The sequence below is a fragment of the Calidris pugnax genome, unplaced genomic scaffold, assembly GCF_001431845.1.
Source record: "Calidris pugnax isolate Ruff unplaced genomic scaffold, ASM143184v1 scaffold47, whole genome shotgun sequence".
Classification (NCBI taxonomy): domain Eukaryota; kingdom Metazoa; phylum Chordata; class Aves; order Charadriiformes; family Scolopacidae; genus Calidris; species Calidris pugnax.
Genome location: NW_015090809.1, coordinates 1,513,852 through 1,529,770, shown reverse-complemented (window position 1 = coordinate 1,529,770; position 15,919 = coordinate 1,513,852). Strand labels below are relative to the sequence as shown.

Genomic DNA, 15,919 nt, shown 5'->3' with positions numbered 1-15,919 from the left:
TTGTTCTTTTGGAACTGCATGGGCCCTACCTTCACCTACATAGATCTGCTGGGTCATTGTGGAAGGGAGAGAAGAACTTCTGTGAGCGGTTGCCTGAACGCTTCATAACATTGTGACATTGCAGACGCGATCATGGTGGCTATGAATTTAGACAGTATATTGGAGGGTTTTTCTATCTGTTCTTAAAAATGGAAAAAAATAAATGCAACTCCTACCAGATTGAAAAGGCTGCCTCTTGAAACTATTTTTGAAAACATGAAAAGCTGCAGCGTTCCCCAAGTTCTATACATCCAACAGTTCCCCAGATTGAAAAGGCTGCCTCTTGAAACTATCTTTGAAAACATGAAAAGCTGCAGTGTTCCCCAAGTGTTATACATCCAACAGTCCTAAGAGCAACTAGATGCTCAACATTTTTGAAATTAGGAACAACATTCAGAAGCTGTTGTTTAGGTATCATCAAACCTATTCATCCTTGCATTAAAGTAAAATACAAAAGACCTTCAAAAACCTTGCATGGTGTCATATTTTTTCTGTTTCCACTCAAATGACATGGTCACTCTTCAAATCCATTCATTAAAATCAGATGACACAGACCAACCCTCACTCCTTTTCACTGAAAAAGTTAAGAAGTGAGATAGATAACATTTGGTTCCATAGAGCTACCTCTGGTGATACAAATAGGTGGAGTTCTCAGGTACTATGGAGTTTACACAATAGCTTCGTGCCATACTTGAAATACACAAGAAAACTGGAGTTAAATTCAACTGTTTCCAGTGGCCAAAACAGACCCTTTGACAGCTGGAAAATAACAGAGCATACCCAAGCTATAGAAGTTATAGATGACCCCAGTCATCATCAGCACAAATTCAAACAAAAAATGGACTCATTATCAGCTCCCATACAGACCCAGCACACAGAGCAGTGAACCATGCTCTTCACTTCTCCTCATTATCAGCTCCCATACAGACCCAGCACATAGAGCAGTGAACCATGCACTTCACTCCTCCAATATATCTCTATATTTATATATGTATCTTACAATTTTGTTGTCGTGTGGTAGAAGTAGGACAGTTAACCAATCTGTCCCTCTGTGACAGCTTCCCGCCACTAAATCTGTGCTCATCCATACAAACTGCTGCTTAGTTGGTGATGCTTAGCAACTACCTAGAACTTGGGCCTAGGAAGGATTTAAGAAACAGTTTGTGTTAAAGGGGATATCCTGATTTCTAAGGAAAAATGACTTTTTTTTTATCCTTTAAAAGACACTTCCACTATCCACACTAACAGCTTGAACATGAATCCAGTTTTCATTATAAAATGTATCCCTTTTAAATACGAAATAACATTTTAAAATGTACATACCATAAAAAGGTATAGTTGTTCATCTGGTAGAGAATAATTCCTTCCCTATAGTGGCTCTCTTATGGAGAAATATGCTTGCCTGTCTAGTCATAACGTCACGAGCATCCAAACTTCTAATAACTTAAATTTGGGCAGAATGACACACACAACCAATAGAGCCATCAGTAAAGCCAGACAACTGTAAAAGAGTCCAAAACATACAAAAGGAATCCCACAAGCCTAAATCTGCTAAAGGATAGGAAATTCCACTCCCTCACTCCACATGTACATGAACAGTTGCTTTTTCCCCTTAAGACAGTTCTATCCTTCTTCAAAGACTAACTTCCATAGTCAGATAGCACCAGCCTTTTCTCTGCTGGAATCTGTTCCTGAATCTGAGATGGCAGAGGCTGGCAAATACCACTTTATGGCATTCCCTTGGCACAGGTGCCACTGCACCTTTAGTTGGTTAGTTGTGGGGGAGGAAGGGGTTGTTTTCGGGTTTTTGTTTTGTTTTGTTTTCCTTTTCATATTTTTGCAAGGTTTTTTATCATCTTTCTCTCCCTGAAATTCCAGTTTTAATTTCTAACCCCTTCTCCATCCTCTCCCCCACCCTAAGCCATTCAAGAGTATTCATCGCCACTTCTATAAAAATAGTCTGGATTTTGTTCTGGTTTCTGACCTGAGAAAAAAGTGACACTGGACTTATGCTTACTATGACATAAGATTGTCCAGAAGCTCTGGACAATCAAGACTTTTCCATTGCCAGTTGCATCAGAGGCCAAAACAGAAGTAGCAGGGGTGGAAGATCCCTTTCTATCAAACCACTTACTGCTTCACTTGAAACTTTTCTTTTACCCTGCAGCGAGAAGTCACGGCAGCCCTGATTTATCCTCCCTGGCTCTGGAAGAGAATGCTATCTCTGCTTACTGGAAGATGTGCCCCACTCTCTGCTTCCATAGGGAAAGAAGTGACTCAAGAACAAATCCTAGTCCCTATTTTTTCTATCACCACAAGCTAAATGAATTTGTTTCTCATTGTTGTCCTTGTTTTTCAGTTTCTGTGGGTCAGGCACAGAGTTTTCAGGCAGAAATTGCTTTGAGATCTATTTTCAGGCCAAAAAGCACAAGGGAAGAATAGAGAGGCACCGTCTTAGTTTAGGTCTTTTATAACATAAAATATATAACATATTAAAAACAGGGAGTGTTTATCTACAGTGATGCATCCACTCCCAGGCAGAATTCTCAGTGTGTCTCACTTATGCAAAGGAGTTTCAGACAGACCTCCCTTCTTTCTTTTACATGAGGTATGAAATCATGAGAATCAGAAGCAGCAATTCTTCCCCAAAATAACAAGCCACACAGCAGGAGTGCAGAAGTGATCACTTCCTTGGTACCAGAGATACCTGGTAGGTGTGTTTGCTGCCAAAGACAAATAGGCAATTGCCTGGGGACAGCAAAGCAAAGAAAGTCCCATTTCCACTACAACAGAATCTCTGAAAGTCAGGATTTCTTCTTCTGCCAAAGAAGAGATGCATCAGGCAGCAGGTACTGCAGGTGGGGCAGTCCTCACCCAGCACCTGCAGAAGCTGCTTCCTCACCCCAATCATCAGCAGCATGTTTTCTGGCCTTTAAGGGGTCAGAAAAGCAGATAATCCCAGGGCCGAAATCCCCACAGTATCTCATATTTTACTACTTTATTTTCATGAAACTACTATTCAAGCTGGACTGGATTTACAGAAGTTATCACTGCCTCAGCCTCCAAGTCCCCTCTGCAGTCACTCTAGTCACTGCAGCGTCACCAGTGCAGTGCAGCATCCCTCAGGGCTTCCTCTGTTGCTCTTCTCATTCTCTCCATGGATTTAATTTGCAGCTTAAAATTTCTACTGCAAACAAGACCACTGATAATTAAAAAATGTTTTCATGGATTCGTATGTGAACAAACCAAGCAGCTGATTTTGTTACTTTTGTCCCCTATCCTACAAATGTCCGGTTTGCTTCCTAGCAGGGATGTATACGACATTTCTGTGGGCTTCTCATCTATCTAGCATTTTTTAGAAGTGGAAGTAGCTCCTCCAGCAGGTGACAGAGCTCAACACAGCACACAGTGAAATGGACATACAAATTTGGGAGGCTATTTTGCATTTCTATGAGGCAAGCATGACAGAAACAGAGCTGTGTAAGGGTATATGTAAAAATAGGATGCTTCTTGCCCAGCTCCCATTTTAAATATCACCAGTATGCACACCCCAAAACTACCACCATCTGAAATTCAGGATATTGGGGCCTCCTTTTCCCAACCTGCAGATGACTGATGAGATTTATCCTTGCTGGCCCAAGAGCTCTATATATGTCATTAATAACATACAGGCCCATTTTTTTACACCTCTTCAATTTTCTCTAATTCCCTTGGAAGCCATTTTGACTAAGGTACCTAATAGCTGAGCATTAAGTGTCTGGATGTTAATTAAAATACACAGAGTGAATGTCTGTGCCCATTCATCTATTCAAGTCACAACACAATCATTAAACAACAGGCTTAATAGTATGAAATTTTCAGCTTTGACAGGACAGCCATTCTACCTAGCCTCCAATTATCATGGATCACTATTTTAATACTGACTGAAACACACCTAATTCCCATGGGACTACTCCAAAATCCTCTCTAAAATGGAGTCATAATTCCCTCTTAAATAGTTAATCAGCTTGCCAATATTTTCATCACTTCACTACCACTGAAATCCTTGCCTTGCCTGTTCAACTTTAATTCTATAAGAGCTGTGTATTACATTTCAGCCCATATAAGTAACATACAGGATCAGAACATGTTTTAGCTAATTAATGCTTCTGTAATTAGAGTCGTTGAAAAATAACCATCAAATATTTATATTATTGGTAGACTAAGAGGCCCCCAAAGAAGTATTGCCTTGTTCCAAGTGCTGTACTAAGAGAGAGTGAAATACACAATCCAAACACCCAGAGCACAAAAGACCCCCGTCTTCTTCTAATACTACAATACAATGCATTCTCATTGGCTTCAGGAGGCGTTGATAAGCATAGACAAAGGTCTTGGACTCATATTAGATTTCCCTATCCTTTTAAAATTAATGTTAGCCATTATTAAGCTTTCGTCTGCGCTTTAGATGAATGAACATTTTGAGACAACTATAACATTCACACTGAGCACCTGCCAGATGTCACATAAACTAAGGGCGTGAGCTGCTCTTCTTGGAATTATCCACAAATCACATTGATAGATTTTGGAAAAAAAACATTCTTTTTTTCAGGCTCTTAATTACCACTAAACTAAGCAATATCCATAACACTTTAACTAAAAGTTAAAGTATTTTATACCAAAAAATGTTTTGTGAAGGAATAAAAGGTCTATGCAAATAAATTAAGCTACTGGCCATAGGGATTCCACTTTTTCACAATGAAAATTATTAGTATTAAAATAAGCTACATATGACATAAAGCGGATGTTAGGGAAAATAGCAAACCCAAGAAAGCAACTCATATAGCAAAAACATTGATGGCACTGCCCAGCAGAAACATCCTTAGCTAGCAGTTGGGATAGAAAGAGACAAAGAAAGAAAAAGGTCTTTTGCTTTGAATCATTTACCGTTATATTATTTTGGCTATTCTTGTCCTTTAGAGGTTGACAGAAGATAAAGCCTTCCCCCCACTGGCAAATGGGGAGCACCTCAGTGTGACAAACAGTGTAATTTAATCCCATAGGCAAAATCTAGCTGTAGCACTATAAACTTTGGTTCAGGTTGGGGAGTGCGGGAGGGGTTGGTTAGTTCATTGGTTGGTTGCGGGGTGGAGATGGTTTGGGTTTGGGGGGAGGGGGGTTAGGGAGGCTGTTTTGCTTGGTTGGTTTGTTTTTTAGTTTTGGATTGTTTGGTTTTTTTCACAAAAAATCAGAAACATGCCTTGGACTATCAAACAGAAAAATCTAGTCACAATCACTATCATCAGCAGTGTTGTTATCAACAGTCCTGCATAAGATGATACATTGAGGACCTTAAGGAATTCCTCTCCTCAAAGCATAATGTAGCCAACAGAGCTTAATGAGACACCTTTAAAACTATGCTGCCTCTAAAATTCAGGTTAGATGAGCTTCTTGGAGGATAATTTACACTTGGTTTTAAAATTGTCATCATCTTCCCCTTAAAAGATATTTTCATCTCCTAAATGCTGTTTAGCAAAGTACAGTTCGTTTCCAACGTGCTCGAAAATGATCCTACTTTGTCAGAATGCCAAGGTGCATCTCCAGTGTCTTCTTATTCTATTCCTATTATGCTTTGCCATACATAATACTAATTGAATACAGTACATGTTGCATTTGCAGTCATTAAAGCAGCGGTACATCTCAAATTTAAATGAACTACTGGTGCTCCACATTAGGTGAAACACAACAATCAGTTTCCCCAGGAACAAAACAAAACAACAAAATCAACCCCAAGAGCTGCTTGCAACGTCAATGGTATTTATTGGCCTCCCTGGGAATCATGGTAGAATATTTCAGGATATTCTTAAGGTGACCCTATCTCAGGCAATTCTTTCTGTATCTGATGCAAAATTTGACTGGTGCCACTAGTGATAAATAGGGTTTATTTGGAGATGACTGTCATGGCTTTGGCAGCTAGTTCATAAGGCTAAATATGACCTGCTGGCATTCCTTCACAGTTTACAAAGACACGCCAAAAAATTTGGGTTCTGGCATGGACACCTTGGAAAAAGAGTTTTACTGTGCTTTGAACTGTGTTACTTTGAAGAAGAGGAAACAAATCCTGCAAATGCTTAACACTATGCAGATTAGTGTGTTTGCAGGATCTGTATTAGTGGGGTCTAGACTATTCAGTATGTAATATTTTAAAATACAAGGTAGTTAATTCTATATACACACCAGCCTTATTTTATCTAACTTCATAGAATGGACAAACAGGCCAATCACAGATTTAACCATTTCTTTTACTAATAGCAAACTATGCAACACAATAGTTCTGTGTTTCTATGCTGCTGTCATCAGATGTGAATATGGAGTTTCCTCTTCTGCTGTATTCTTTCTACCAAATATCACTTCCACGTAACCCTAAATTATGATAATTCAGGTGTTTTCATGGGCACAGGCTACACTGGACAGCCCAAATGTTTTGATTTGAAGAGAAGATAACCAGCCAAAAAGCTCCTTAAACTTGGCCTGCCCCTTGTGGTCTCTGACACATAGAATAACATCATCAAAAGTTGACAGAGGCAGTGTTTGTTATAACACATGGATTGATGCTATAGATCAGGTATGACTTGACTTTACCAGGAAGCGTGGTAAGAAGGTTATCAAATCTCATTATGACCACCCATCATTATGGATACTCAATGTCACACTTGAAAGAAAAAACTTGTAACATTCAATTTCCTGCCCATTGCCTTCATTGTGCATTTTATCTTGGACATGCAAAATAATATCTCAGTTTAAGAAGAGGAAAACAAAAAAAAAACCTAAGAAGGTTATATTAAGAGAGAACAAAGTTTTTTGGAGGACAGCAATAACAAATGATAGGAAGTTATAATGAAGTTGAAAACTAGTCAAAAATTCCTTAACTCACAAATAGTAACTGGGTGGATATGGAGACAGACCATAATCTTGCGTATTTTCCACATATTCAAGAAAGTGTAATACTACCCTCTCCACAGACAAATTATAGATCTTCATTTATTTTCTTGTCTCTATTCTTTTACACACCGAATTGACAATACAAATGAGAAAGGTGTTTGTCCCTAATTATTCAACATATAAAAAACCTATTAACATCATGTCAACAAACATATTAGCATCAATGAAATGCCCACATTTTCAAAAAGATAGTTGTAGAAAGAAAGATTTTTACATTGTCATAACGTTATCCTATGTTCCTAGAGATGAACTTCCTGACATCTAAATATTTTTAGCCTACAAAATCAGCTTCTAGAGGAACTAAAATATCCCATGAGGTTAGTAGACTGAGTAGCCCAATGCAAAAGATGCTGTGCTTAGTTCATTTAGATTAATCAAGCTTACAGTCTTTATAAAGTAGGGTTAACTGAGATCATAGATTAAGCAACTTTCCAGCCACAAGATGATAGATGCCCTTAGAAGTCATTAAATGCTGAATCAGCTGTATTACTCAGTGAATATATCCTTCATGACTCCCAGAGGACAATGGCTTGATCCCTTTTTTGGGGGGAAGGCGGGGGAACGGTATTCTAGAAATGACATTAACAAGAACCTAACTACATAGGCCATTTCAAGAATAATTTTTTCATCTGTCTAGCTATTCTAGGGCACCTAGAAAGGACAGTGCAGAGGTGTTTATTGAAGACCACAGACATTGCAGATATCCTTTTTGCCCTCTTCCTTTCCACTGCTACTGCTTCAAGTAAAAACTGATGCAGTTTCAGGAAACAGATTGTATTCAGGATATCCTATTGTCCTTAAATTAATATTTTTCTTTGCAAGACTGTATGCAGGAGACATACGGGAGAGAAACCAAGGCCTGTTCTAACCCAAGAGTCCAAAAGTGGAATCCCTCATACAGGAGCGGCAGCACTGATGACTGTTTTGAGTTACCTTTGCAGCCAGCCCTCTGAACAGGAGATCAGACTAATCTTAGGACCTGATCCAGGACACATGGCAAGAGTGAGATATGCGTTGCAGAATATGCCTCAAATTCCAACAATAGTATGAAAATGATCCACTTGTTACACTAGTGTTATACACCAAAAATATAACATGCTGTGATTAAGAGTATTCTGAGTTTAATGAATCTATAGACACATATTTTTACCAGGAATAAAATCAGAAGTTGTTCTCATATCAGTTCAACATAAAATTTTAATCAACATATAAGGCCATCTGTACCCTTCACATGTGCCTGATCAGCACATTCTATGAAATTCACAGCAAGGTAGCAAAAAGCAGCTTCAGCATGTTTTAACAGGAGTTAACTAACAGGAAAGAAAAAACAAAACAAAACAAAAAACCCCCAAACAAACAGTGAAGTGGGAAAAAGAGAAGGAATTAAAAGCCACATGTTTTGGGCATGGAAGAAAAAGGATAATGTGTAGTCCCTTTCAGTTTCTCGGGAGATTCTGGAGGGAAAACCACTTTCCCTTTTGATTAGACAGTTTGTGTTGGGGGGGCAGGAGTGGCTGCATACATACAAATGTACAGGTAGAGAAGTGATGGGATTGCATTTTTCGTAGTTTTCAAAATCAACTAATTTTCCTCATAAAAAAAACTGGTCACCAAATAATTTCCTCAGAACATTTACAAAAAGCCTTTTCTTCTTCAGAAGGAAAACTGTGACATTTTTTTTTTCTTGATCAGCTCTCTATGACATCATTTATTACTTTGTATATTATTTAAGAGTGCATGTCATCACTTGGAAGGGGTCCCAACCAGAATTTGAATCCAGCTGGACTTCGGGTAAGTAATGAGTCAAATAATTAAATCCAAATCAACTTTTCAGGTTCTGATGAAATTCAGAAATAAAAGAAGCCTCCAAAACCAGCTGTTCTCATGGGCTTTATGCAATTTGGTTATAAAAATCATAGCAGTAAGATAGTCATGTGTTAGCAGTATTGAACCTTAACCCCAACGCTTAGCATAAAAGAATCAGAATCTGAGATCACTTTGTTTCTGTTCAGTGCAAGGATGGCTCAGCCAGGCTATGCAGTGAAATACAACCCACAGCCACCTGCAATTTAGCAAACTGAGCAAGGAAAATGTTAAAAGTCAAACGGGCTTTCTATTTCTTTCTATTCCTGCCAGTGATTTAATGTGCGTACACTATGCCAAGTCAACTAGACTGAAATTTTCAGATGCAATCTGCAATTTGGCCCACCTTTTGGAAGTGTTGACTGGCTGCACTGAAAGCAATACGAGCTGTAAGTTCTCAGCGCCTCTGAAAAGAAGCTCTATGTTTCTTAAATTTGGCGTCAAAAACAATAGAGCACCTAAAACTAAAACCCAGTGGGGACTTCCCTTTAATGGATACAAAGATCCATGGCTTTCAAAGAGGTCCAGAGGGAAAGCACAGTGCTCAGTGCACCGATATGGGATTTGGAAGACCCGTGCTCAATAGACCAACTGGCTGCAGTCAAGTGACCTAACCACAGCTCCCTGCTGATATGACCATGGTGCTTTCCAACATCATGCACATGTGGTGAGAATAAATACGTTAAAGCCTGGGAGGTTCTCTTGTTGCAGCATAGGAGCTGTTCATTTTGTGGGTGGAATGAAGAAAATGACACAAAACTTACGTATGGCTGGGAACCGAATAGTTCTAAGGAAATATGAAATCTCTTAACAACGCTTTGTATTCCACCAAACTACTTAAGAGAGCCTTTCTTCATTTTAACAATATTAAAATGTAAACGCGTTGTTTGGTGAGAAAAGTGCATGCTGCATGCCATAAGAAAGTTTAGATAAAGAAATATGTTTTCTCCTGAAGTAAGGTTAAAGATGTTATTCAATAATGCATTAAACAGCAGTAACAACTATGTGTTTCCCAGGCAGTAAGAACCGAGCAATACAGAAACACCTCCACCATCTTATTCTTGGCTTTACACCATATTTTAGGCATACATAAAATACCCTGTACAACATATTTCTGCAGATCCCTAATTGGGCGTTGCCACGGCAGCAGCATTTGACCCCGGGGGTGTTCAGCACTGAACTACTGTTCAGCAGTAACGAGCTGTCTTTGGGATTAAGCTTCTCAAACTGTCCATGAGACATACCTCCGGACCACCCTACATGTGCTGTGGCTGCAGAGGTGACAGTGGGGGTGTCAGTGGGGCTGTGTTTGAAGGAAAGCAACATATATATTCTTATTTTTAAGGGTCGGCATGAGTGTGATTTGCCTCTCCGTTAACATTGATGCAGGGCAGGAATGAAGGCATGGCCAGAGCTGGACCCACCACCCAGCCACCACACCAGGCTGTCCCGGCCACAGTGACATCCTGCACGTAGTCACCTGTGACACCAAAGAGGTCATTACCCATCAGGGCACCCAGTGCCATGCGTGAAAAGCAACTCTCCCCCCTCTTACCTCAGGGTCTTTCTCAATCTCCAGCCCTGCTTCCAACAGGTTGCGTTCGTACTCCTCCCGCTGCAGCCGCTTCTCCTCCTCCAGGGCATCCAGCGGGCCCAGCTCGATCACCTCCACCCCCGGTGGCCCTGGCTGCTCCTGTAGGACATGCTGGCCACCATCCTGCTGCTGTGGGTCAGCATGGCCCTTCTCAGTCCCTCCATTAGAAACCAGGGCCGAGGCAGCAGATCTGTGCGTTGGCTGAGGTGAGGACACGCCGGGCGGGTGCCGAGCCAGGCGCTTTCGGTAGTGGTAGGCTAACACGTAGTCAACCTTCCTCTTGCTGTCCCTGAAATGCATGCCACCTGGGGATGCCTTGTCCACGGCCCCTCCTTGCGTCCCGTCCAGGTAATTGTTTATAATCTGGGAGAGAAACACACGAGTCTCACCAACAAGAAGGCCAAAAAAGCCCAAGAAGGTGGCTGGCCCAGGTTTTACCTCCACACAAAAGCACATAAAGCTGCACAGAGTTAAAACCGAAGGCCAGCTGTAGGTTGTTATGGCCTACAACAGCTCTCTGCAGGCCAGATGAAGTCGCACTGACCTCCACCAACCAAAACCAAATGAGAGTGGCTAAAGATGGTGGCCTTATCCCAACACATGGGATATCTGCCTCCCTACCTGCCCAGCAGGTGTGGAGGCACACACCGACATAGTCTCTGTCCTCCTGCCCTTACACAGACCATGCAGGAGAAGAGTGGCTGGAAAAATGCCTGACAGAGAAGGATCTGGAGGTGATGGTCAACAGCTGGCTGAACATGAGCCAGCAGTGTGCCCAGGTGGCCAAGAAGGTCAACAGCATCCTGGCCTGTGTCAGGAATGGTGTGGTGGGTAGGACTAGGGAAGTGATGGTCCCCCAGTACTCGGCACTGGTGAGGCACCTCGAGTGCTGTGTCCTGTGTAGGGCCTCTCAATACAAGAAAAAATTGAGATTCTGAGATGAGTCTAGAGAAGGGCAACAAAGCTGGTGAGGTGTCTAGAGAACAAGTCTTATGAGGAGCGGCTGAGGGAGCTGGGGGTGTTCAGCCTGGAGAAAAGGAGGCTGAGGGGAGACCTTCTCACTCTCTACAACTACCTGAAAGGAGGCTGTAGAGAGGTGGGGGTTGGTCTCTTCTCCCAAGTAACAGGTAATAGGACAAGAGGAAATTACCTCGAGTTCCACCTGAGGAGGTTTAGATTGGATATTAGGAAAAATTCTTTACCAAAAGGGTTATCAAACACTGGAACAGGCTGCCCAGGGAAGTGGTGGAATCACTGTCCTTGGAGGTATTAAAAAGATGTGTACGAAGTGGTGGAATCACCATCCTTGGAGGTATTAAAAAGATATGTACACATGGCACTTAAGGACATGGTTCAGTGGTGGTTTTGGCAGTGTTAGGCTGATGGTTGGACTCCATCTTAAAGGTCCCTTCCAACCTAGGCAATTCTGTGATTCTCTGATTTTGAGATGGGATGGATAAGTGAGAATAAAAATCACATTACAGATTGGGATGGGAGAAAGGATGTGCTGTGGAGCAAATCTGGGCAGGGGAGGGAAGCAAAAATCTGTGTGCAGGAAGAAAGGGAAGCAACTGATCTGAGCGAGAAGAGGAGAAATATGGTCAAGGTAGTACAAGAGCTGGACAAAAATGCTTTGGAAAATAGCAAGGATTAGAGAGGATATGCCCCATGGATGGCTAGCAATGCTATCTGACCTGTATTTTAACATATTACGAAAAGACTATGTAACTGGCCAGTAATGCTGCAAAAGGAATGATTAAAAATCATTCAAAACGCCTAAGTTATGCTAAGTTGCCCCCTCAGACCATCTCTGCCTCCTTGTCTCCACTACCTGAACGCTTCTGGGGTGAAGCTGCTCCAGTACTAACCCCCACCACCACGGCCCAGCTTGCATGGCTGTTACCAACCACCGTTTCCAGCTCAACCCTTCATCTCAAAACCCTTCACAGAGCTCTGTGCAGTGTCATTCATTAGAGTGACACCAGCCCTCCCCTGGCTGGGAAACAACATACAAACAAACAAATAGGGTTAGCCTAATCCAAAGCAATCAGCCCTTAACCTAATTCCAGACATTTATGTTTCCCATAGGTGGCTATACAAGCAAAATCTTGACAGGTACCTGTTACAGATTTCCTCTCTCTCCCTGCTTCCCCTTCCATTGCGTGCATTGGTAGTCTTGAATGCAAAGTTAACTAAGCATACTGTTTAGCAATTTTCTTGTTTGTTAACACAACACGAATTTTTGAAAGTATTATATAAATGTGCATATTGTTATATACCCAAACATCTCCCACATTCTTGCTTTTCGTTGCTTTGCTTCACTTAGTTTCCCGCTTAGTAGCTTGCAATCACCATATCACTAAATAAATCTTGTTTTATATGCATACTACATTGTTCGTTCTTTAGTGAAATTATCACCAAATAACCTTTTCTGCTTACACTTACCACATACTTTATGAGTACAGTGTATAGATATAGTCCCTTTAGGCATATCTAAACTTACACTCAACACTACATTCTGGCAGGATATAAAACTGCTTGGGAGATAGCATTTTATGACCCCGTTTCCAAGTCAGATACATTTTCTTGTACTACTCACAGGCAATCCATGTAAACCTCCTGGATCCATCTCTGCCACAGTGAAGAAAAACCCCTTGCAGATTTCTAGTCTCTCTTCCAGAGAGTTTCACGCTATGCAGCGCAGAAGTAGTGATGTCACCATTGCCAGGTCAGTGGCACAACGCAATGCATTAGCTGACTCTAGAGAAGAGGAGCTTTAAGCATCATCTCCTCCCTTACTGGCAAATGTGGGCAGAAATGAGAAGCACAAACAAAACACTGGAGAGGGAACAAGGAGGTTGGAGAACACGAAAAGTCGCTAAGAGGTTTTCCTGTTCATTACCTGTGCGTAGCCAGCTGCCACATCCCAGCCACCTGAGAGAGCACCATAGCAACATTTGATGTTGCTGGAGTTACACATAATGAAACGATGAGGAGTTAAAACAACACCTCTCCCTCCCTCCCTCTCTGTTGACTCTTCCTCACTCTCGGCAGCAAAGTGGTATCCCCATTATTATGGGTGTCTGTTGCACCGAGAGCAAATAAAAATTCCCACAAATTTCAGTAAGGACATTTTCTGGCCCTAGATTTGCACTGCTTTCCTCACCGTGGGACATTCTGGCAGAAGAAGATCTTATTAAGGAGGAACACAAATTAGTTACAATTTGCAAAATGTTGCTGAAGCAATTCTCAAGACCTTTCTCTCCTCCCTTCTCACAACCAATTATAAAATTCAGAATCAGTGATTCAAATTACCACCTTCAGTACCACATGTTAATTGCTTCTTGACATTTCCAAGACAAGTAGCCAGCGCACCAAGCAATAAGAAAACATGAAGGTAGGATCAGCATTTCATGACAATTTTATTTTAGTCCTCTACTAGAGTAGCAATTAGTTCTTGCTGTATGCTAAGAGAGCCTACTGTAGTATCATTTTCATAGTCACTTTTCCCGATATGGTGTGGATTTACCCAACACACAGGACGAGTGCACCTTATCACAAAGGTGTTAAAGGTAAGTTAATGAATATAAAAATCCTACTTACAGAACTGCTGAAGGACTCCGTACAGCTCGGTGCTTCAAAAGCTCCATTGATACTGCTGCTGTGAGAGGAAGCCCGGTTTTGAGGAACTGTGAGGTATTTGCTGTTGTATGATGAAAAGGAGTACCTTGCTGATTTTGCTGTCTTCTGTCTGTTCAGAGTTGGGTGTGAGGATGTTAGAGGGAAGTCTGAAAATAAGAGATAAGTATGGTAATATAAAGCAGGTTTTGTGCAGGTATTTTCCTAAAGGAACTGGAAATACAGCAGTTAATAGACACTATTCAACTTCAGAGGCTGCGCTTCACTAAATGGAGAGGGGTGCACACAACTGCAGAGGAACAGCGGGGTTCTTACCTGGATGAACTGCTGGGGAAGGGGGAACAATGACACAACACTGTCTTTGGCACAGAACTGGCCCGGTTGGTCAATAATGTTTGTACCCCTGCACTTCAGTAACGAGGTTAGGACCTGGACAGTCTGCTTTGCAGCCGGCAATGTACCTCCTAGGACATGAGCAGGGTGTGTGTCTCAAGTGACTGCATCCTGGTACTCTGCGTGCAGATGGAAGCCAAGTCACCACAAATGAACTGAGTCACGTTTGCTTGTGGCTTACAACTCGGCCTGAAATGGACTGACTGAAGAACTTCTAGTTCCAGAAGTTCTTCTAGCATGATGTGATCAAATCTAGCAGGATCGGTATAGATCCAAACATCTGGCTGACGGTCATTCCCCACTAAGAAATCTTAACTTTTGGACATGTAATGGTGTGGAATTCATATAAAGTACATATAAGTTTATGCCTACGTGTTTTGGCTTGAGGGACTACTGTCTTGAACCCTGCGGTTTTTAGGTGTGTTCACCGTCTCTTGTACTGACAAATTATATGGTCACAAAGCAGAATCACGTAGGGTCTGATGTGGTGGGGAGTTAATTGGCATCCCCTGTTCACCACCACCTGCCATAGCTCTGTGTACAGCAGCAACAGAGTATGAAAAGAATGCTTGGGCACAGATTGAAATGCAGAAAGTCAGTCCCATACAGGCAGTAGCACAGTGAAAAAAAAAAGTACAATAAAAAATAATGGGTACAGAAACTCTTTTGGCATACAAATGTTTCATACTCTTTCCCCCTCTAGTGGTGCCATAACTAAAATGGGGTTGATTGATCTTTACCCATAGTTTCTTTGAGAAGAACTATGAGTAGAGTGAAAAACTGTGGCTGTCCTTCAAGCATTAGTGCTTTCTACGAGAGAGAAGACGAGCAGACCCATCTGTCCAGAAAGTTAGCCCTGCTACCACTTAACAGACAAAGCACCGTGCCTTTCCAGTCAGGACTTTTGTCTTCCTCAGGAAGAAGAAATAACTGGAACATTCATCAGCTCCCATATATCTTACTAGGTCATCCTGGGAATGCTGCAGATCTCTTCCCCCACCTTAACCTTATGTCTAAGGAAACAAGAAGCTTCAACAGCATAGTGCAGTTAACGTTCAATCTGTTGTGCTGTGTTATCAGAAAGCAATTTTACCCTTCTCCACAAGAAAACGCTGGGAAATTTGAGCAGTTTACTCCATACCTTCCTCATGGTGATGGAGACAGGGGAAGAAGGAAGGTGGAAACAGCTGTGTCTCTTGTTCAGTGTTCCTGTCACTGAAGACTGTTTCTCCTGCATTGCCGAAATTGCTAACTGGTGCCAGAAATGCCTTAAATTGCATCTCAAAAGACAGAGCACTGAAGTTTGTATGCAGGAAACCTACAGAGTTGTGCAGTGATCATCATCAAATAATTCAAGGAAAATCTAAATTCTTATAGATGGTGATAGCAAAAGTTTATCTCTCTCTTTTTTTT

The 15,919-nt window shown here is 41.5% G+C and overlaps 1 protein-coding gene across 1 annotated transcript in view; it reads right to left on the bottom strand.

Annotated features, from left to right (window-relative positions):
* Positions 1 to 15,743, bottom strand: part of ANO2 (anoctamin 2, calcium activated chloride channel) — a 230,002-nt gene extending 214,259 nt beyond the window's left edge. Inside the window, exons 1-4 of the mRNA XM_014938394.1 lie at positions 15,648 to 15,743; positions 15,247 to 15,316; positions 14,078 to 14,262; positions 10,436 to 10,837 (exon numbers count right to left, since the gene is read on the bottom strand). Coding sequence (XP_014793880.1) covers positions 10,436 to 10,837; positions 14,078 to 14,262; positions 15,247 to 15,316; positions 15,648 to 15,743 — 753 coding nt within the window. The remainder of the gene's footprint in view (positions 1 to 10,435; positions 10,838 to 14,077; positions 14,263 to 15,246; positions 15,317 to 15,647) is intronic.
* Between the last annotated feature and the right edge of the window lie 176 nt (positions 15,744 to 15,919).